This window comes from Aquarana catesbeiana, linkage group LG04, assembly GCF_042186555.1.
Source record: "Aquarana catesbeiana isolate 2022-GZ linkage group LG04, ASM4218655v1, whole genome shotgun sequence".
Lineage (NCBI taxonomy): Eukaryota > Metazoa > Chordata > Amphibia > Anura > Ranidae > Aquarana > Aquarana catesbeiana.
In genome coordinates, this window is record NC_133327.1 from 471614027 (window position 1) to 471638248 (window position 24222).

General features: G+C 45.1%; 1 protein-coding gene across 3 annotated transcripts in view; it reads left to right on the plus strand.

The window, feature by feature from the left end:
- Positions 1-20408, plus strand: part of CAPN9 (calpain 9) — a 1322409-nt gene extending 1302001 nt beyond the window's left edge. For 2 of the 3 annotated variants that reach the window (XM_073627588.1, XM_073627589.1), the window contains 2 exons: positions 8375-8433; positions 20211-20408. In XM_073627588.1, coding sequence (XP_073483689.1) covers positions 8375-8433; positions 20211-20237 — 86 coding nt within the window. In that variant the 3' untranslated portion in view covers positions 20238-20408. The remainder of the gene's footprint in view (positions 1-8374; positions 8434-20210) is intronic. The other variant, XM_073627590.1, reaches the window with a different exon arrangement.
- Positions 20409-24222: the final 3814 nt, after the last annotated feature.

Below are 24222 nucleotides of genomic sequence, written 5' to 3' on the forward strand. Positions count from 1 at the left end.
AATGGCGGCATTAACGATTGAAATGCAGTCTACGATCTCACCAAAACCAGCACAAACCGCGATTCCTTCACTAGAAAACTGAAATTTCTCCCCACAAAAACTGACTACACAATTGAGACACCAAATGAACACTTAACCGTGTACAGACTAAACACTTTAGGCTATATCAATTAGGGCCTATAGAGGACTAAAATATAGGTTATTTAACTAAACAATATATCCCCAAAATGCCAAAGTTACATAAAACACAAAATAACATGACTTAAACATACACTCCTGTTCCCAAATACAAATACAAGTAAACAGACATAGCCGCTGTAATCACATTGCAAGCTACACAGACAGTCCTGTCTGAATAGCCCATGCTTTTTTATTCATAGTACTTTGAATAGCGATAACAATAGAGGCTTGGTGGCTTCACAATCAGCCAATCAAGCCCAGGCATTCCTAAAGGTGTTATATAAATCTCAACCAATGAACAATGACTAGGGGAGTGTCTGGGCGTGTCTGTGCAGGGCAGTGTGTACCGTTTCCCCTCCCTTGTACCTGTGAACCTGTGCTCTAGACAAAGAAGCTCACATGTAGTGAGATTGGCGCCTCAGAAATCATAAACGATGTCCCGACCAAACGTTTGCACGCTCTCGCTTCTACTATTGGCGCAAATTTTTATTCTGCATTGTTCATTGAACAATGCATAGCCGGATTATACTACCATTCCTATGATTGGGAGACTATCTGAAGGGATATGTGATGGTCCCTCCATGTGCTGATCAGACACACAGAAAGACATGGGCGTATGTCCCTCCATAAAAGGCAGATAGTTATCAAACCTATTATGTTTTTGCAGAGTGAACATATCCCCCAAACGAATGTCTGCGAACGCAGGGGCCCTCGCTGGCAGACATATCCTCATCATCTGCATCATGTTTACACTGTTAGTTTAGGATTTCTATTGCTGCTCTTTGACGTGCTGTCTGAGTTTCCATCTCTGCTCTTTGATGTGCTGTCTGATTTTCCAACTCTGTTCTCTTTTCTGCATACACGACCTGCACCTTTATGGCCTCTGCTTCAGCGCGGGCACTAATAAGTTGCTCACTGAGTGTTGAGTATCTTGAACTATGGGATTTAGAGGACTTCTTAGAACGTCCGGTGGAAACGGATCTGTGAGATGCAGTGTCCTGTAGAAGCTCTCTCTTTGCTTCTGCCTTTAATTTGTTTGCTGGATAAAACTGTCTTTCTAGATTAAGGACATGCAAATTCTTTATTTCCTCCAGTGAATCTTCTCTTTTCATACAGTGTAGGACATTAATGAACTTGTTGCTGGTAAACTGGTAAAGCTCATATGAGTCAGAAAGTTGTTTAATGGCGCCCTCTAGTGGCAGTAGTTCATGTTCAACAGACAGTGTGTTAGATTGAGTAATAACCTTTTCCCATAATAACTTTAGACTAGTTGTGAGTTCGGTTCTTTAAGCTTCATAATTCTCCATTACTTTCCAAGTTGGTTTGAGTGAGCGTTTGGGTAACTCAGCAGGCTCAGGGTCTTGTGCTTCTGTGTGTGAGAGGGGCCCTTTGTAACTTAACTGACATAGGCAGATAATGACTGAGTGATATGCAGGATAGCTGTAGCTGTGTGTGTTGTAATATGACACTATGCAGCTTGGACTCAGGTAATGAGGATTACATGTGCTGCTCTCTTGTTCTTCCTTGCAATGAGGGCAATAAATCTTGTCTGTATCAGTCCTGTCATGCAGAAATCTTGTAATTAGGCTGTGAAACTCTGTTTTTACTGTTCTGACTCCTGTTTTTACTGTTCTAACTACAAGGCGATAAACAAAATCTCCAGGTTCATATAGGGCTTATAGGACCTGGTGAACTTTCTTATCCCTTGCATCATTTCAGACAGCTTAACTCAATGAATAAACTTACTGTTGAGGACACAGACCTTGAAGCCTTTTGAATGTTCCGTTTAATGAAGGATATTCATAGGTAGAAAAACGTTGACATTGTTAGCCACATGGAAAGATGATTACAGCATGGTGGAATACTGAGCAATGAACCAGAGATAGGGAAGGGGAAAGGAGAGGGGATATATAGAAGTACGGGAGAGAGAGGTCAGCTTGACAGGATGAAACAGAGCTTAAAGACACAGAGCAATAATAAACCAAATAGTGCAACACAGATGAAATGATAATAAATCACATAGTAACACAACAGCTGTAATTACCCTGGCCTTTTTGTGATTCCTAATGCCATAATATGAAAATGCGGTGTGTTGTAAGCCCACAACGGGACTTGGAATACATTTTTGGCATGTCAGTGGGTACTTTTCTGTATTTATAGGGTCTTAAGTACTACATATGTTTTTTATTTTACATGTCTAGAAACCTGTGTGCAATAGGCAATTAAAACCTAACTATTTAAAGAGGAACTGCAGTCTGCTCACATAACTTGTAATAAAAACATCTTTGTCATTCTGAAGCTTCCCTCCAGCCACTTTGCATATTATTTTATATACTGTATACTGTGATCCTGTACTTGCCAAATATGCTGCAGAAATCTCCCTCCACTAAGTCTGGCTGCAGCCATTTTAACTGTGGGCAGCTGAAGCTGCTGCCTGTTCACTTCCTGGATTTGCACAGACATACAGAGGCATGCCTCCAACTCTGCCGCTTTCATTGGCCCTCTTATGACTCATCCCCCCTCCCTTCCTGGCAAACTCTCCTGAGAGAGAGAGCTGTGCATGATGTCATAAGCCTAGGCTTTTTATCAGACAAATAACAGGAAGTGGGCTGTATAAGGTATTTACTGGCAGAAAAAAAAGTTTTACTACCCAAAGTTAAAACAACAAGGGCAGAAGATTTAATAGATGGAAAGTTGAAAAAATGACTGCGGGGGCGTGGTCTGGACATGACTGAGTGAGGACGTGTTCCTAGGGAGCTCCCGGTCCGACCCGTCCTTAAACAGCTTTTGAACAACTACTAACTACTCATTTTATTTGGTATGTACTCTGCTGGAAAGCGGAGGGGAAGATTACAGAAACGGGTGTCTCTTAAGCCGCACAGAAGCGAAGAAATACAGAGATATCTCTCGAACAACCTCAGAGCTTCCCCGGCTGACAAGATGGCGGACGCCATGAGGCCTGGTTCTCACATTGACCAGCAGCCCCGGGCCCTTGATTCCCAAATGCCAATGCCAACTGCATCGGACTTGGACAACTCGGTTCCGGTATTACTCCGCTCCGACCTTCAGGAACCCTCACCTCCACCTCACACACCTCTAACCCTGAGAGCCGATGCTGAACTGAGGGCGCTTTTACAGGCCCTACTGACGAGAGCAGATATAGAAGACATTGTCGGCAGGTTGGAAGCTACACATCGTCAGGAGATAACAGAGGTGAGGCATGAAGTACAAGCCCTGTCGGAGCGCATCGGGTCGGGAGAGTCGTCCGTGGCCACACTTGAAAGGCGGCTGTCGACGGTTGAGGAGGCTCAGGCTTCAACAATCCTTGCACAGCAGCTGAAGTTAGAAGAAGCCGAGGACCGCAGCAGGTGCAACAATTTGCACCTGAGGGGTCTACCAGAGGCCACTGGGGTAGAAGATCTAGCGGCATCCACGCTGGCAATTTTTAAGGAGCTGCTAGGAGAAAAGAAAAAAGGGACCCTAAGATCAATGCTGCGCTCAATAATTAGCAAATAAAAATGAGCGTGGAGCAGCCAGCACCCAAAGTTTCAATACCAAAAAACTTCCAACATAATAAATAATACAATCAGTGCGGTGCTGGAAATTGAAAAATAATAAATTTGTGCCAGGAATTATTGAAATAAAAATCAAAATTAGATTGCAAGTTAAATAATAAATCTAAGATGCAGCAACAACTATAATAGTGAACTACTCAAATAATGATAAACTAATGATAAATAAAATAAAACCAACAAATTAGCCCCAAAAAAAGAAAAAAAGCCAAAAAAGAAAAAATGAGAAAAAAGGAAAACTAAAGCAATGTCCCAAAGTGATCCTTAAGAAAATCCATAATAGTGTGTCTCCACAGGAGAAAAGGTGAATTGCAGGAAACAAAAGCTGTGATTCCAATCTTCCTAATACAAATCAACAAGTGTTCAGGTCAACATCCAAGTGTGAGGTAGCTTGCTTACCAAAAAGCCATGACTGCTGCTAGCAGTCTCTCCCAGCATAGGGAATTTAGAAAGTCTCCCCAGAACTTATATTTCTCCAAGGCAGCCGTTCTTTCTATTCATGCTTACTGTCCTACATCAATGATTCCAAAACGTATTTATTGCTTCTGTCTTACATCCTTACATGACACAGGAAGGAGTTGACCAGCTGACCTCATTAGCACACACCCTGCACCCTGATGCAGGCTGTGTGCTAATGAGGTCAGCTGGTCAACTCTAGGACATGCTCTTCTGCAAATTGATTTGTTTGCACTTCTGTAGTTGACAGACGGTTTATACTGTCTGCTGTCTGTCTTCTTAGACGTTTTATACTTTCTTTTCTCATCTCTCCTTTGTTTCTAGCTTTCTCTTCTATATCTACTTACTCTTTTCAAACACCCCTTCCTTCCCTCCCCCTTCCCCTGCCCCATTTCCTTCCCTTAACCTCCCCTAACCCGGGAAAGGATGGACTCCATCAACATCTATTCGTTGAACGCAAAGGGATTAAACATACCCAAGAAGCGCCGCATGTTGTTAAATCATCTTAAAAGAGCCCACGCTGATGTAGCCTTCATTCAGGAGACACACTTTAGGACAGGTAACCCCACTTACCTCAAAAACCGATACTTCCCTCAACTCATACCGCTCTACTAATGTAGAGGCTAAATCCAAGGGAGTTTCTATACTCATTTCAGGGACGGTACCATGGACGTGCTCAGACACCCTGATAGACCCTAGTGGGCGCCACGTGTTTATTAAGGGCCTGCTAAGGGGTACGAAGATGACACTAGCCACCGTATACGCCCCTAATGACCGGCAAGACGCCTTCCTCCACAGTACATTGAACTTACTCAGTGATTTTAGGGAGGGTCAACTAATGCTGGGGGGGACATTAATGTACCCCTAGTCCCCGCAGTTGACACTTCTTCAAACACTTCATCTCTACGTTCAGGTATACACAAACGTATAACCCGGGACTTACATGACGCCCAATTGATAGACGTTTGGAGGCTATATCACTCTGGAGAACGTGACTATACTTTCTTTTCGCCCCCACACAACGTTTATTCAAGAATAGACTACTACTTTGTCCCTCACAGTCAATTGGAAGCGGTGCAAAACGTTAAGATAGGCAACATCACATGGTCTGACCACGCGCCTATCACCATGCGTTACTGTTTGTCATCATCCCTAATCACCAGATCGAAATTTTGGAGGTTAAATAAAAGCCTCCTATAGACACCGGAGGTTCTGACAGACGTCCAGACTGAACTGACACATTACTTTCGAATTAACGACACCGGAGACTATACACCAGGTATTGTTTGGGAGGCCCACAAGACTGTCATAAGAGGAATACTTATTAAACATGATGCGCGCATCAAGAAAGAAAAAGAACGTTTACTACTTGATCTCCTCCATAAGATACAGGATGCAGAATCAAAACATAAAAAAACACCGACCTCCCCAATAGAATCAGAACTGACACTTCTCAGGAAACAATTGGTGGATTTACTGCAATATAGAGCCAAAGTTGCCTTACAGATTTGTAGAAAATTATCCTATTAGTCAGATAACAAATGTGGGAAACTTCTAGCCAGAACAGTCAGAACCCATCGACTCAACACATACATCCCTCACATCATAAATCCCATGGGACAAAAAAAGACCAAACCTACACAAATAGCAAAAGAATTCAGGGACTATTATGCCTCCCTATATAACCTCCCAGACAGAACACAAAATGGAACAACGATAAATGATTATCTTGAGGCATCCCAAATCTCCCAACTATCGCTAGAGGCTAGGACAGGGCTGGAAGACCCCATCTCTATAGAAGAACTACAGCGAGCAGTGGGTGGGATGAAACCAGGCCCAGATGGGCTGACTCTACAGTATTACCAAACCCTTTTGCCGATATTGGGTCCTCACATGGTGAAGATGTTCAATGGATTGAGCGAGGGAGACTCTCTTCCTAGGGATACCTTGAGGGCACACATATCCCTCATACCAAAAGAAGGCAAGGACCCGGCGGCGTGTGGCAGCTATAGGCCCATATCCCTCCTGAACGTGGACCTTAAGTTATTCACAAAAAATTTAGTCAACAGATTATCCCAGTTTATGCCAGATCTGGTTCATTTGGATCAGGTGGGGTTCATCCCCGCCCGGGAGGTGAGGGATAACACCACCAAAATCCTCAATCTACTACATGTGGCTACCAAAACTCAAACTCCATGCGTCTTTCTCAGCACTGATGCTGAGAAGGCGTTTGATCGAGTTAACTGGGTCTTCATGTCCTCAGTCCTTAAACAGATCGGCCTAGGTCATAACATGTGGATCTCCAGCGTTTACTTTACACCCACAGCACAGATTAAGGCCAATGGAATACTCTCAGATACATTCACAATAGCAAATGGCATTAGACAGGGTTGCCCGCTCTCGCCCCTTCTTTTCACACTAACCCTAGAACCTTTCCTCTGCACTGTAAGATCGAACCCTGACATAACCGGTGTCTCAGTGAAAGGAACGCAGTATAAAATCTCTGCCTATGCAGATGATCTCATGTTCACTCTAACTAACCCCGTAGTGTCCTTACCGAATCTGCTCAGGGAATTTGACAGGTATGGGACTCTCTCAAATTTAAAAATTAACTTTCATAAGTCAGCAGCAATGGGGATCAATATTACGCCACACAGATTGAGAACTTTAAAATCACAGTTCAAATTTAAATGGTCAGACTCCTCCCTCAAATATTTAGGAACCCTGATCCCTAATGATTTACAGCGCACCTTTGACTTAAACTTCCCCCCCGTTGACTAAAGCCCGCCTTCCCTTAGAGGAGTGGAAAAAAAGGACTACATTCCTGGTTCGGCAGGTGTAATCTGATTAAAATGTGTATACTCCCGAAATTTTTATACTTATTCCAAGCATTACCGATCAAGATCCCACCTCACTATTTCAAGCAAATACAAATAGGTTTTGAGGGGGACCCCATGCCATTTTTTTAAAATTTTGGCCAGGGTTCCCCTTAATATCCATACCAGACCTGAAGTGCCTGGTATGGAATTTAGGTAGACCCCCCACATCATTTTTTTTTTTTTTTAATTTTGGTTCGGGGTTCCCCTGTGGGGAATACCAATGCCGTTTTTATCAATGAACTTTTATGTGTAATGTCGGACCGGCAATTCATTAATAGCTGCGAGTAGTTTTAAATTACTTTTTTTCCTTTGAAATGTAATTTTGCTGTCAGACTGTTCTAAACACGGGAAACATGCACCCCTTTACAGGCATACTATAGACACCCCCCAGGTACGAAATTTAAAGGGATATTACACTTTTATTGTTTCACTTTAAGCATTATTAAAATCACTGCTCCTGAAAAAACGGCCATTTTTAAAACTTTTTTTTGCATTGATCCATGTCCCCTGGGGCAGGACCCAGGTCCCCAAACACTTTTTATGACAATAACTTGGATATAAGCCTTTAAAATTAGCACTTTTGATTTCTCCCATAGACTTTTAAAGGGTGTTCCGCGGCTTTCGAATTTGCCGCGAACACCCCAAATTGTTCGCTGTTCAGCGAACTGGCGAACAGCCGATGTTCGAGTCGAACATGAGTTCGACTCGAACTCGAAGCTCATCCCTATTCAGCAGTAACACTGAATGAAGTAACATGACAGTAAGGCCCCTTTCAGATGTTCCGTCTGTCTGTTTTTCATCCATCCGATAATGAATGAAAAACAGACAGCAATGCTTTTCTATTGGCAAACAGATTTAAACATGTCCATCCGTTTACATCAGTTTTCAATGAAGCTGTATTCAAACACAATGGACAACTGGTGGCTAGGTAAACCACAGCTGTTTCCTTTTCAGCAGCTGTCTGTTCTGGATGTGGTAGGGGGCGGTGTGGTGAGCAATTCAGCTCCCTTTTTATTTCTCACTGAACTTTATTTTAAGTATACAAAAGTACAGTATATTCATGTCACTGTACAGTGCATGCTTAGGTAGATTCAAAGGATTGCAGAGGTGACATTAGGGGTCTAATAGACCCTAATGTTTCCTTGAAAAGAACCTGTAGCTTGCTGTATGCTATCACATTTACTGTATTGTATTGGACATGACTTGTGGATTCCACTGTTGTTTTACATACCCTGATTGTGTGTTCTATTTAATAAGATAACTTTTGCTCTCTTTTGATTTTTTCAGGTGTGTTTCATTCACTTAACAATAGCAACACTGATACAATCAGTGTAAATCAAGCAGAGGTAATTAAACCAAAAATAACATTTGTCCAATGTCATTCCTCCTTAAAGTGTATATGAACGTTAACAATGCTCCTAATGCCGCGTACACACGAGCAGACTTTCCAGCAGACTTGGTCCGGCGGACGGGATTCGTCGGACAATTCGATCGTGTGTGGGTTTCAGTGGACTTTTTTTTCCCAAAAGTCCGACGGACCTAGAAATAAAACATGTTTCAAATCTTTCCGATGGACTTGAGTCCGGTCGAAAAATCCGCTCGTCTCTATGCTAGTCCGACGGACTAAAACCGACGCTAGGGCAGCTATTGGCTACTGGCTATGAACTTCCTTATTTTAGTCCGGTCGCACGTCATCACGTACAGTACGAATCCGTTGGACTTTGGTGTGATCATGTGTAGGCAAGTCCGTTGGTAGCCTGCCGAAAGTCCGTCGGATAGTCCGTCGGACCAGTCCGGTCGTAAAGTCCGCTCGTGTGTATGCTGCATTACTTTGTATCCTTTGAACCTGTTACACCTTTTGTTATATCTGTTCGATAAGTGCATAAATATACCTTTTGATCTTGTCAGAAATTTAGAACTCCGAACATGGGCACTGGTATATTGTACATGCTTCCTTTGTTTTTAATGAGTCCGATTGGTCTTCCCAGGTCTTATTTAGGAACTACAGATTAATTAGCCTTTATGTTGTGTAGAGCAGTGTTTCTCAATCTTTTTTTAGTCACGTTGCCCTTTAAAAGCATTTTGCAGTCTCAAGGCACCCGAGTCTAATGGCTCATTCACATATGAGGTGGGGGTTAAAACCATGCAGTTGAGCCATGTTTTTACCACCCCAACTGCTCCCCATTTAGCTGCAGATGCAGTGGCCGGGGTTGTAGATATGCTGCATCCTTGATGTCTTGCTTTGCGGCCATGGCAGTTTGACAGGAACTACTGCACTGCTGGGGGCCTTACTGCGCCACAACTGTATACATTGCATGTGGTTGCAACATAGAGGTGCTGCATTTAGAGTTAAAACAGGCGGTGTGGAGGTGATATAATACCACTTGTCAAATGCCTCTAAAAAGTGATCCCAGATTTTCAGAGGAGCAGCAGTCCTTGTGATATTGTAAATGAGCCCTAAAAAAGCAGTCCCACTAGCTTAAAAAAGCAGTTTGGATTCGTACAGGATTAGGGGTCAGGATTAAAAGTAACATACAGACATACATACATACACTCCTATAAACATACAAAAAAACACAGTCACTTCCAGTGCTAAGGGGCCTTCTGAAGTAAAGGGCAACAGGGAAAATGGTATCCCAAGACTTTCAATCCATCCACTGTAACCAATCAACGGACAGGCTGAGCGGCGAAGAGGATGTCGGGGGCGAGCGCGGGACTTTCGAAGGGTCAGGTAAGTAAAACGGGGGGGGGGGGGGGGGCTGGGGGTGGCGGTATTGTCGGATATTTTTTCACCTTAATGCATAGAATGCATTAAGGTGAAAAAAATTTTACCTTTACCGTCCCTTTAAAACAGGCGGTGTGGGGGTGATATAACACTACTTGTTAAATGCTTCTGAAAAGTGATCCTAGCTTTTCAGAGGAGCAGCAGTCCTTGTGATATTGTAAATGAGCCCTAAAAAAGACGTTTGGATTCGTACAGGATTAGGGGTCAGGATTAAAAGTCACATACACACATACATACATAAACTTGTGTGTGTGTGTGTGTGTGTGTACGTATATATAATATATGTATATACACACACGCACACATACATAAACTCACACACGCACATGCATATTGTACATACACACACATACATAGGGCCTTTTTAATAAATCCGTATTTACTCTACCTACACCTGTTCTTCTGGGTGAACTGTTTGTTTAGTCCTGAAATGTAGGGGGAGGCAGGGTAGGTCAGGACTCAGGAAGAAGCTTCCCCCATTCAGGGCTCTTGACTTTACTGTCAGTTCCTACTCTGCCAACATACAGTTCAGATCTCCACCAGTCTCAGCCCTATATACTATACAGGACTGAGACCGGCAGATCTCCATACTGTATGTGGGCAGAGTAGGAGCCAACAGTAACATGTAGAGCCTTCCTCAACTAGGATACCATTGCACCCCTGACTAACTCAGACGGCACTCAAGTTGAGAAAGGATGGTGTAGAATTAGGGTTGCCACTTTTTCTTTAAGTCTAACCAGAACACTTTAACGGCACACAGTACATTTTTTGTTTTTTAGTATACACTATAGGATTGTAATTTATAACAGACTTTCGGCACTCCAAAGAGAACATTAATGCGCGCATAGTGTCCCCTCACCCTCCTGTCAGGCCCTGTTCCAAGCCACATGCCTGTCTGAATAATGTCGACAGTCTGAGTTTTGAATCATGTGTCCGGGTTTCAGTCCAGCTGTAACCCGGACACATGATTCAAAACCCAGACTCTCCTGGTGAATCCCGAACAGGTGGCAACCCTATGTAGAATAGACTAGTGGGTGGGTCTGAGTAGTTCAACAAAAACAACACTCAGCCCAAAAAAATAGGCTGGAGTACATTACTGGCATGGTAATGGCTACTTTTCTCTACTTATAGGGTCTTATGTACTGCATATGTTTTGCTTTTGACCTGACATACACAATAAAGAAAAAGCGAAAGTTATACTGCACCACATTGACTAGTAAAACTGTCTGACCTGCATGGTGCTTTTCAGTACACACGTCTAGAAACCTGTGTGCAAAAACCTATTTAACATTATCTCAAACTCCACCTACTTCTAACATTTGCAAATATTTTCCTTTAGCGGTAACACTGAATGGAGTAAACATGACAGTAAGGCCCCTTTCACATGTTCCATCCAATGCATTTCTATGGGCAAACAGATGTAAATGTATGTTCTTCCATTTACATCCATTTCCATTGAGGTTGTATTCAAACACAATAAGACAGCTGACGGAGAGGTAAACCGCAGCGGTTTCCTCTCTGGCAGCTGTCCATTCTGACTGTGGTAGGGGCCACTGTGGTGAGCGATTCAGCGGATCACATAGCTCCCTTTTTTTTTTTTTAGCTGTACAGCACATGCTTAGATTCAAAGATTGTGGAGGTGATATGCGGTTCTGTACCACGTGCTGCGATACAATGCAGCATGTCTGCATTTTATCGCAGCTCCAGGCTGCATTGCATTGTGAATGGGACACGCAGAAAACAATTGTTTTCTGTGTGTCCTTTAGATGACGGGTGTTTTACAATGCAGTAAAATGCCTGTCACCGCACTTTGTGTGAATTCACCCTTAGGCAGGGCCAATCCTGGACGGGTGCACAGGGTGCACTGCTCCCAGGCGCCGCAAACTGAAGCAGAGGGGAGGCAGTCCTAGGACATGTGCTGTCTATTATAAGGGCTGATCCAGGAGGCAGGACTGATTCAAATAAAAGTTGTGTCACAGCGTGGGCGACCCCCTGCTCTGTGTGATGATCAGGCTGCATTGCTTGGGCAGTGGTCAGGCTGCATTGCTGGGCACTAGGGATGGGCCCATGGTTCGAGTCAAATGTAAATTCGACTCGAACATCGGGTGTTCATTTGTTCTAAAACTAACTGAACATATGGGGTGTTTGCGGGAAATTTGAGCATCATGGAACGCCCCATAATACACTGCGAGATCGCAGTGCATTACTGTATGATGATTGGCCAAAGCATGCACCTGGCCTGCATGCTTTGGCCAATCACAAAGCACTCTACTGAGAGAGCCATAATTGGCCAAAGGCAAAGTGCCTTTGGTCAATCATGGCTCAGGGGGACTAAGTCCATGCCCCGCACTATATAAGGCTGCTTACATAGCGGCCGTGTATAGTGTGTGGACGAAGATAGATTGAGCTAGATTAGGCAGACAGGTTAGTTAGTGGCAGTGTGTGTGTGTGTGTATATACATACACACACATATACATTATATATATATATATATATATTCTAGTATATACAGGGCTTTTTTCCGGTGCGTTCCGCTACCTCTGGCAAAGTTAGTGAGAGAGAACTTTTTCTCTTTCTCATTTACTTTACTAGGTCGCTATCCGCGGAGTAAGCTGGCAAGAATAAGGAATGTCTCTTGTTGCATATGGGCTGTCTATTGCTGGATATGGGCTGTCTATTGCTTGATAAGGGCTGTTTATTGCTGCATATGGGCTGTCTTTTGCTGGATAAGGAATGTCTCTTGCTGTATATGGGTTGTCTATTTCTGGATAAGGAATGTCTCTTGCTGCATATGGGCTGTCTATTGCTGGATATGGGCTGTCTATTGCTGGATAAGGAATGTCTCTTGCTGCATACGGGCTGTCTATTGCTGGATATGGGCTGTCTATTGCTGGGTAAGGACTGTCTCTTGCTGGATATGGGCTGTCTCTTGTTAGATATGGGCTGTCTCTTGCTGGATATGGGCCGTCTCTTGCTGGATATGGGCCGTCTCTTGCTGGATATGGGCCGTCTATTGCTGGATAAGGGCTGTCTATTGCTGGATAAGGGCTGTCTTTTGCTGGATAAGGGCTGTCTCTTGCTGCATATGGGCTTTCTATTGCCAGATAAGGGCTGTCTATTGCTGGATAAGGAATGTCTCTTGCTACATATGGGTTGTTTATTGCTGCATATGGGCTGTCTATTGCTGTGTATGGGCTGTCTATTGCTGGGTATGGGCTGTCTATTGCTGACTAAGGACTGTCTCTTGCTGGATATGGGCTGTCTATTGTTGGATATTGGCTGTCTCTTCCTGGATAAGGGCTGCCCCTTCTGGATATGGGCCATCTCTTGCTGGATATGGGCTGTCTCTTGCTGAATAAGGGCTGTCTATTGCTGGATAAAGGCTGTCTCTTGCTGAGTAAGGTCTGTCTCTTGCTGGATAAGGGCTGTCTCTTGCTAGATAAAGGCTGTCTCTTGCTGGATAAGGGCTGTCTCTTGCTGGATAAGGGCTGTCTGTTGCTGGATATGGGCTGTCTATTGCTGGATATGGGCTGTCTGCTGCTGGATTAGGGCTGTCTGTTGCTGGATTAGGGCTGTCTATTGCTGCATATGGGCTTTCTATTGCCAGATAAGGGCTGTCTATTGCTGGATAAGGAATGTCTCTTGCTACATATGGGTTGTCTATTGCTGCATATGGGCTGTCTATTGCTGGGTATGGGCTGTCTATTGCTGGGTATGGGCTGTCTATTGCTGACTAAGGACTGTCTCTTGCTGGATATGGGCTGTCTATTGTTGGATATGGGCTGTCTCTTCCTGGATAAGGGCTGCCTCTTGCTGGATAAGGGCTGCCTCTAGCTGGATTTGGGATATCTATTGCTGTATATGGGCTGTCTCTTGCTAGATAAGGGCCGTCTCTTTCCGGATATGGGCTGTCTCTTGCCGGATAAGGGCTGTCTCTTGCTGGATAAGGGCTGTCTCTTGCTGGATATGGGCTGTCTTTTGCTGGATATGGGCTGTCTTTTGCTGGATATGGGCTGTCTTTTGCTGGATATGGGCTGTCTTTTGCTGGATAAGGGCTGTCTATTGCTGGATAAGGAATATATCTTGCTGATAATGTCCTGTCTATTGCTGGATAAGGGCTGTCTATTGCTGCATATGGGCTGTCTATTGCTGGATATGGGCTGTCTATTGCTGGATAAGGGCTTTCTCTTGCTGGATAAGGGCTGTCTCTTGCTGGATAAGGGCTGTCTCTTGCTGGATAAGGCCTGTCTCTTGCTGGATAAGGGTTGTCTCTTGCTGGATATGGGCTGTCTTTTGCTGGATATGGGCTGTCTTTTGCTGGATATGGGCTGTCTATTGCTTGATAAGGGCTGTCTATTGCTGGATAAGGAATATATCTTGCTGAATATGTCATGTCTATTGCTGGATAAGGGCTGTCTATTGCTGGATAAGGGCTGTCTATTGCTGCATATGGGCTGTCTATTGCTGCATATGGGCTGTCTATTGCTGGATATGGGCTGTCGTTTTCTGGATATGGGCTGTCGTTTGCTGGATATGGGCTGTCTCTTGCTGGATAAGGGCTGTCTCTTGCTATCCAGGGCTGTCTCTTGCTGGATTTGGGATATCTCTTGCTGGTTTTGGGATGTCTATTGCTGGATATGGGCTGTCTCTTGCTGGATAAGAGCTGTCTCTTGCTGGATATGGGCTGTCTTTTGCTGGATATGGGCTGTCTTTTGCTGGATAAGGGCTGTCTATTGCTGGATAAGGAATATATCTTGCTGAATATGTCCTGTCTATTGCTGGATAAGGGCTGTCTATTGCTGGATATGGGCTGTCTATTGCTGGATATGGGCTGTCTATTGCTGGATATGGGCTGTCTATTGCTGGATATGGGCTGTCGTTTGCTGGATATGGACTGTCTCTTGCTGGATAAGGGCTGTCTCTTGCTATCCAGGGCTGTCTCTTGCTGGATTTGGGATATCTCTTGCTGGTTTTGGGATGTCTCTTGCTGGATAAGGCCTGTCTCTTGCTGGATAAGGGCTGTCTCTTGCTGGATAAGGGCTGTCTCTTGCTGAATATGGGCTTTCTATTGCCAGATAAGGGCTGTCTATTGCTGCATATGGGCTGTCTATTGCTGGATATGAGCTGTCTCTTGCTGTGTTTGGAATGTCTCTGGCTGGCTAAGGAATGTCTCTTGCTGGATATGGGGTGTGTCTTGCTGGATATGGGGTGTGTCTTTTGCTGCATATGGTGCTGTCTCTTTGCTGCATATGGTGCTGTCTCTTTGCTGCATATGGTGCTGTCTCTTTGCTGCATATGGTGCTGTCTCTTTGCTGAATATGGGTCTGTTGAAATTGTCTGCAAGTGCCTCTGAGCTTACTTTGGTAATTGCTGGATATTTCCAGTGTTTTGTAAATTTTACTACGTTGCTTTTGTATTAACAAATTCCATAGCGCCCCCCCCCCCCAAAAAAAAAAAATATATACTTGTTCCCTGTTCTCTAAAGGGGGCTGTGCTAAGGGTGGATAAAAGGGGGGTCCTAGGGGGTGGGTAGGGGCAGAGACCTAGGGGAGAAAGGTGAGTTCCTGCACCTTTTCTCTGAGAAAAAAAAAGCCCTGAGTATGTGTGTGTATGTGTATATATAGACTCTATATTCAGACAGTGCAGCCAGTGTATTTGATATATGTATAGAGTCTAGAATGTGTGTGTGTATATATATATATATATATATATATATATATATATATATATATATACTCTGCATTCAGTGTAGCCTATATATTCAGTGTACACTCTGTTCAGTCAATGTAGGCAGTGTAGTTTATATAACACAGTATATTGAAGGGAAACACAGCACCAAAACTTTAAAAAAAAAATGGCGCTGAGGCCCCCTCCAAAATCCATACCAGACCCTTATCCGAGCATGCAACCTGGCAGGCCGCAGGAAAAGGGGGGGACAAGAGAGCACCCCCCCTCCTGAACCATACGAGGCCACATGCCCTTAACATGGGGAGGGTGCTTGGGGTCCCCCCCAAGCACCTTGTCCCCATGTTGATAGTGACAAGGGCCTCATCCCCACAACCCTTGCCCGTTGGTTGTGGGGGTCTGTGGGCGGGGGCTTATCGGAATCTGGAAGCCCCCCTTTAACATTGTACCCCTACCCATTCACCAAAAAAGTGTCAAAAAAGTAAAAACAACAGCAGACAGTTTTTGACAATTCCTTTATTAAAAAAAAAAAAGTGTCTGCAATGTCCATCCATCTTTAATCACAGCGCAGCATGTCCTGAGAAAAGAGAAACGAAACGGAAAAACTCGAAACCGCCGACTGCAGCCTTTTCGCGGTGACAGCTGTTATATAGCCAACAGCTGGGCCACTCGGTGATGTAACCGGTGACCCCGTCCCTTCTGAGGGTCCAGCATAGGTTTTGGGGGGCCACTCCCCCTCCCTTTTTTTCTTGGCAAGGGGTCTCTTAAAACCCATACCAGACCTGACCATGCCCTTTTTTTTTAATTTCTCACTGACTGCTCCTTTCTTTACATTCTGCGGAATCCCCAGATGACAGCAGGGAAGAGTCATGGTTATGATGCCAGTACGCGGATTTATATACTGATGTAAACTGAACTGAAAACGGATGTAAAAACTGATGTAAACTGAATCCATTTTTTCTTTGAAAAAATGGGACTGGACTGATGATGCCCATGTGAAAAGAACCTTATTTGGGGTTTATTTTTAAAGAAAGATAAGGGCAATATGTTTGAGGAGGTTTACATCTCAACAGTAGGTAGGGCTGCTGAATTTCAGACCACCTTTGTTAGCAGCAGTAAATGTATGGTAGGTTGCCCTGAGACACAAAGTATGAATGTACAGTCCTTATAAAGAAAAAAAAAAACTCTACCTTGACTTAACGGTTTAGTACTTGTTGTCTTCTGGTCTTCAACTGTTTGCATAATTTTAAAGGCAAGTGTATAGTTCTTAGTGTGGCAAGGCAGCATGAAAGCAAAATGATAAGTTTTCAGAAAATATGTTTTTTATGCACAGTTGTAGCCAGTGGTGTATTTTGGTTTTGTGCTGCCCTAGGCAAGACTAAATTCCGGCGCCCCCATCTAAATTTGCCCCACCCCTCCTGTTAAAGATCCACCCCTTCATCTGGAAACTCCACCCCTTCCTCTTTAGGCTCCACCTCGTCCTATTAGCACTTCACCTGAAGAGTTGGTCAGAGACTGCAGACAACATACAGGAGAGGGTCAGAGAGTGCAGACATGATAAAGGAGAGGGTCAGAGAGTGCAGACATGATAAAGGAGAGGGTCAGAGAGTGCAGACATGATAAAGGAGATGGTCAGAGAGTGCAGACATGACTCCCTATGGTCATCAGCGTGAATAGAAAAGTCTCCAGCCATTCATTCATTGTAACCACAGTGGGGGAAGAGCTTAAGTTCTAAAACATGACAAGCAAGATAAGTTACAGCATCTTCTGTGACATAATCATTGTGCTTCTTCTTATAGTCATAATAATGCGCCGGTTACCATTACATCCCTGTGACCGTCCCCACCAGTGCACATAGAGACGAGCCCGCCCCCTCCCGAGCGCAGCCGAGGTGAGACGAGCCCGCCCCCTCCCGAGCGCAGCCGAGGTGAGACGAGCCCGCCCCCTCCCGAGCGCAGCCGAGGTGAGACGAGCCCGCCCCCTCCCGAGCGCAGCCGAGGTGAGACGAGCCCGCCCCCTCCCGAGCGCAGCCGAGGTGAGACGAGCCCGCCCCCTCCCGAGCGCAGCCGAGGTGAGACGAGCCCCCCCCTCCCGAGCGCAGCCGAGGTGAGACGAGCCCGCCCCCTCCCGAGCGCAGCCGAGGTGAGACGAGCCCGCCCCCTCCCGAACGCAGCCGAGGTGAGACGAGCCCGCCCCCTCCCGAACGCAGCCGAGGTGAGACGAGCCCGCCCCCTCCCGAACGCAGCCGAGGTGAGACGAGCCCGCCCCCTCCCGAACGCAGCCGAGGTGGGACGAGCCCGCCCCCTCCCGAACGCAGCCGAGGTGAGACGAGCCCGCCCCCTCCCGAACGCAGCCGAGGTGAGACGAGCCCGCCCCCTCCCGAACGCAGCCGAGGTGAGACGAGCCCGCCCCCTCCCGAACGCAGCCGAGGTGAGACGAGCCCGCCCCCTCCCGAACGCAGCCGAGGTGAGACGAGCCCGCCCCCTCCCGAACGCAGCCGAGGTGGGACGAGCCCGCCCCCTCCCGAACGCAGCCGAGGTGAGACGAGCCCGCCCCCTCCCGAACGCAGCCGAGGTGAGACGAGCCCGCCCCCTCCCGAACGCAGCCGAGGTGAGACGAGCCCGCCCCCTCCCGAACGCAGCCGAGGTGAGTCGAGCCCGCCCCCTCCCGAACGCAGCCGAGGTGAGACGAGCCCGCCCCCTCCCGAACGCAGCCGAGGTGAGACGAGCCCGCCCCCTCCCGAACGCAGCCGAGGTGAGACGAGCCCGCCCCCTCCCGAACGCAGCCGAGGTGAGACGAGCCCGCCCCCTCCCGAACGCAGCCGAGGTGAGACGAGCCCGCCCCCTCCCGAACGCAACCGAGGTGAGACGAGCCCGCCCCCTCCCGAACGCAGCCGAGGTGAGACGAGCCCGCCCCCTCCCGAACGCAGCCGAGGTGAGTCGAGCCCGCCCCCTCCCGAACGCAGCCGAGGTGAGTCCGCCCCCTCCCGAACGCAGCCGAGGTGAGTCCGCCCCCACCCCCTCCCGAACGCAGCCGAGGTGAGTCCGCCCCCGCCCCCTCCCGAACGCAGCCGAGGTGAGTCCGCCCCCTCCCGAGCACAGCCAAGGTAAGCGGAGACTGCCCCCTCCCAAGCGAGGACCGCCCCCCCGGCCGAGCACAGCCGAGGTGTACCTCTGCTCAAACCCAGCCGAACGCAGAATGCACCCGTCCTGCGCATCGCCGAGACAGCCGCCAGGGGCTGTTTTTGTGCAGGAGACTGGAGGAGGTGGGGGGGCTTTTGTTTATGCGGGGTGGGGGCGGCCTTTTGCCGCCTCCCTGCAAAGTGCTGCCCTAGGCCTGGGCCTTGTCGGCCTAGGCTAAGACACAGCACTGGTTGTAGCACAAGCACTACTATGCTTGTAGTGTTGGTCTTTCTTTTTTTCTTTGTACTGCCATTCATTCCCTGACTAAAATGGCAGTACCGGCTATACTGGTGATGGTGATTGCCTCTTAGGCATACCTCCCAAATTTTTGAGATAGGAACGAGGGACAGCTATTAGCAAAACGTATGAAGGCAGAGGACACACCCCTTGTCACGCCCCCTTAAAGGAGAATTATACAAAAAAATGACTAGTTAAATCCACAGGTGCTTTTTTTTACCACTACTATTACTTTATACTGGTTTTTGAAATTTACAAATGCAGCAATTTAGAAATTGGATGAAAGGCTTACCACTGGGAAACACTTTTTGAAAGATTAAAAAGTGCATTTTATTTACAATTATATAGATCAGACCAAAATGAGGAACAGAGGGACTTTGTTCCAAATCAATGACAGTCCCTCAAAATCAGGAACAGTTGGGAGCTATGCCTTAGGTGGTGGTCTTGTTCTGCACTATCCAGACATAATGCCATTCATTGTTGCTCTGCGTCAGCTGTAGTGTTCATTATTCTCATTGTGAGTTTAGTCAGTGTTTAGTAGTGATCCCTGTTTCTGTTTGATGTTACGTTTACTGGGTCTAGGTGGGTGGTCACTCCCTGGCTGTAGTGAACACTTGCTGCTCACTCCCCACACTACCCCCTGCTCTGATTTGCATAACAAATCTCTAATACAAAAAAATGTCATGAAGCAAGAGGAAGCATTGGAGTGAGTGGCTTGGTTACTAGTACACACATATTATTTCACAAGAGCCAACTCTGATTTCTGTTTGCCATGGTTCTAAGCCCAACATTTGAGCCCTATATATACTCCTTTACTGTAATATTTTATTGCAGTGCAATGAAACCTTACTTTGACCTTTGTGGTGTAGTTTTCATAGATTGGTTTGGTACAGTGCAGAGTTGGACCTGAAATACCTATAGTGTATATCTCCCTAAAAAATTAATTGCAATTACAAAAATTACAAATAGCCATTCTTTCATTTCTCCTGGTTCCATCTAATTCCCCCATTTCAACTGTAAGTCTCTTCTACCTCCACACAAGCCTCAGATGCAGCACAGACCCAAGTCTCAATTTTTAAGATATCATGTATTTAAAGTGCACTATCCTTATCCTGTTCCTGCAGTGGCAATATATTTATTGACATATTATTATAGGCACGTAAGTGTAATTTGTTTTCTAAAACAAAAGTTAAAAACATGTCAATACAAATGTTCATTTTCTTTCCTTTTTAGTTCATCAGCCTAGCAATGAACATCTAATGAGAATCGTGGATCAGCAAAAATACTTGAATAATGCTTAATGCTATATGTGTTCTTCACTTTAGTTATTCATATAGAAATGGGTCAGATTACTAATTCTGTATACATTTAAAAGTATTTAGGTGTATAACATCTTTGTAACCCCTTATTAATAAACAAATATGGCATAAAGAGCAGCATCCTGGTATTTTTTCATATTTATTATTAATATTTATTGTTTTCTGTTTTAGGCCTGGTTCACACTAGTGGATCACAGAGAATCACATGACAATGGAAATCACATTGATTTCAGTGGTGCCCATTCCTATCAATGCAATATAACTGTGATGCCACTTTGAGAAAGATACTGGCGCTACTTTGGTGCGATGCAGTATTATTTTCTGCCCTATAGACTTCAGTGGAAATGCACATTGCTCACATTTTGTGTTTGTTGTTAATAGCCCTCTGGCGTCCTAACAACTCAAAGTACCTGATATGGATTTTTTTCACAGACAACTGAGAAAAGCAGAGGTGAGTCATTGTTGTTGATAGGACAACAGTGGGTGTTGGCTCCTTAACCCCTTCAGATCCATGCTATAGCCGAATGACGGCTACAGCTCAGACCTACTTTGCCGGGAGGCCGTCAATAGACATCCTCCCCTTTGCACGTTTCCCGCATGCCCCCTGCAGGGCACGCGCGGAGCATGCTGTGGTCACCGAGTCAACGAGACTCGGGTGATCATAGATCAGAGTAAAGGGCCGATCCCAGTCCCTTACCACATGATCAGCTGTCAGCAAATGACAGCTGATTACGTGATGTAAACAAAAGATCAAGTAATAGCTTTTTCTTCTCCTCAAGCTGACAGCGCAAGGAGAAAAAAAAAAAGCCAATTACTGGCTTTTCTTTGCAAGGGACATCGGTCTTGAAAAGGAAGATGCACAGCTATCTCATCTGTGCCACTAGTGCCGCCTGCCAGTGCCTACAGTGCCACGAATCAGTGCATAACAGTGCCAGCAATCAGTGCCACCTATCAATGCCCATGAGTGCCACCTATCAGTGCCTACCAGTGGTGCCAATCACTGCCTCATCAGTGCCACCTAGCAGTGCTGCCTGTGTCACCTACCAGTGCTGATCAGTGCCCATCACTGCCACCCATCAGAGCCCATCACTGCCACCTATCAGTGCCACCCATCAGTGCCACCTCTCAGTGTCCAATGCCACCTAGCAGTGCCCACCAGTGCCACCTCATCCGTGCCCACCAGTGCCGCCTATCAGTGCCACCTTATCGGTGCCCATCAATGCAGCCTGATCAGCGTACATTAATGAAGGAGAAAAATTACCAGTTTGCAAAATGTTATAACAAAATACAAAACAGTTTTGTAGTTTTTTTTTTTTTAAATTCGGCCTTTTATTTTTTTAACAAAGAATAAAAAGCCCAGAGGTGATCAAATACCACCAAAAGAAAGCTCTATTTACGGGAAAAAGATGCTAAAAATTTCATTTGGGTGCAGTGTTGTATGACCGTGCAATTGTCGTTCAAAGAGTGACAGCGCTGAAAGCTGAAAATTGGTCTGGGCAGGAGGGGGTTTAAGTGCCCAGTAAGCAAGTGGTTAACAATCAATGATTCATCCCTGCTGACTGATCAAATTACATCAAAAAATTAATTCAAACGCAATCAAGTTGCACTACTTAATCACACTGAAAATCGGATTAAAAAGCAGCTGCACTAGTGTGAACCTAGCCTCAATGTTTTTATTGTTATGACAATAATAGATCCGGTAAAGCTTTACTCTTAAGCTCAGGTTTACTTGTAGTTTCACACATTTACATACTTTTAGTATGTCAGGTATAATTGTATTTTTATTGAAAAAAATTTTCAAGGAAAAACAAGATGTCAATATGAACAGACAATGTTAAATGTGTAAAATAATGCAAAACAATTAATATAAAATATCCACATATATAGAATACAAGTGTAATCTACAAGTAAATGTAGGAGTGAGAATAACTCGTATGTAAAATAAATGAAAGAATAGAGGTCATATGTAAATAATACCATCAACTAAAAATAATACTGGAAAAAACGGGTAATGTTAGAAGAAATTATATAATAAACAATTCAGAGAAGAAAAAGGGTTGGGCTTTCATGATACTGTAGCCGGCAGGGGAATCCCAAATTCCGACTGGTCCCACGAATTCCAGATTTTATTAAATTGAGGGACACTGTCATGGACAGAAGCCGTCAAGTATTCCATTCTGCAGATATCAGCTATAAATTGGAATAATCTGGATCTTGAGGGAGTGGTGTTGGAGAGCCAACATAAGGGGATCAATCTTAGTAGCTAAAAGGATATATGAGATCAATCTAATACCATGCTTTGTAATAGCCGAGAAAGGGAGGCCCAATAAGTAATGTAAGGGATCTAGTGGAAGGGATACATCTACCACCTTCTGAATAAACAACATCGCTTCCTGCCAAAGGGGTTGGATCATAATACATTGCCAAAAAATATGAAACAGGGTTCCCACTTCCTGACCACAACGCCAACATTTATCTGCAGTCGAGGGATCATATTTGTGAATGACTTCAGGAGTTTTATACCAAAACATAAGTACTTTAATAGAAGTCTCCCTCTGCAAGATGCATTTTGAGGATTTAAAAGTAGAAGACCATATCTTGTCCCATAGCTGGGAGCGTATGGGTCTACAAAGCTATTGAGCCCATTTCTTCATATATAAGTGAGTGACCTCAGTAAGAGGAGTTGACTCGTGGAGGATCCGATGGATAGAGGATACTAAATGTAATTGGTGGGGTCCCTGAGTACACAAATATTCAAAAGGGGTGGGTTTGTCTGAGGTCAGTGTCAGAGACAGGGAATGGAAAAAATGTCTAATTTGTAGATAGAAATAAAACAGATGAGAGGGGATATCAAACTTCTCACGGATGATGTCAAAAGAGTGCAATCGACGAGAAATCCGGTTCACAAGATTACGAACTGGGAACAGAGAAGCATTCATCCATGGAAAGATGTGTCCTAGGGATAAACTATCAGGGATGGATGGATTAAATAGTTCATTCATCAGGGGGGGACAGTTTAATGTGAGGGTAAACTTTTCCCTACATTTATACCATATGGATAGGGAGAAGTTCATAGGAGCTGTACATTGACGTCTAAAAATAGGGCCCGTGTGTTGTGAGGGAGACCAGATCAGGGAGCATGGGTGTACCGGATACAAAGTCCCTCTCTCTATATCTGACCAATGACTGGGGGTGTGCAAGCTGGACCAAGAAGCAATAACTCTTAAGTGGGTTGCATAATAGTATTTTATAATGTCCAGGGCACCCAATCCTCCTCTAGATCTAAGGGCGAAAACCACCAAGCTCACAATGCGGTGAGGCCTACCGTTCCATATGAATTTTTTTAAAAGCTCCTTTGGATGGCTTTAAGTTAAGAGAGGGGAATAGCCACGGGTAATGTTTCAAAATAATATAACAGCCTGGGTAGAATGGACATCTTTAATACATTTATTCTACCTAAAAGGGAGAGAAGGTACTTAGTCCAGCCTTGCAAGGATTTGTTGTTGTCTAAAATTAGAGGGGGGAAGTTTACAGAGTAGAGGATTGAGTAAGTTGGGGTAAGATGGACCCCCAAGTATTTGAGGGAGGTGGAACACCATTTATAAGGATCAGATTGCATCAATTGAGATAGGAGGAGGGGGGGGGGGATGTTCAAAGGAAGGGCCTCAGTTTTTGTAGTGTTAACTTTGTAACCAGATATGGCACCAAAAGAGGAGAGAAGATTATGCAATGAGGGAAGGGACAACAATGGTTGGGTAATAGTTAACAGAATATCATCCACAAATAGTGATAATTTGTATTCCCTCTGTCACATCACCACCCCAGGAATATCTGGATGTAGACGGATAGACTCACCCAGGGGGTTTGAGGCATAATATGAAGAGTAATGGGGATAAAGGGCACCCCTGACGAGTGCCATTACTCAT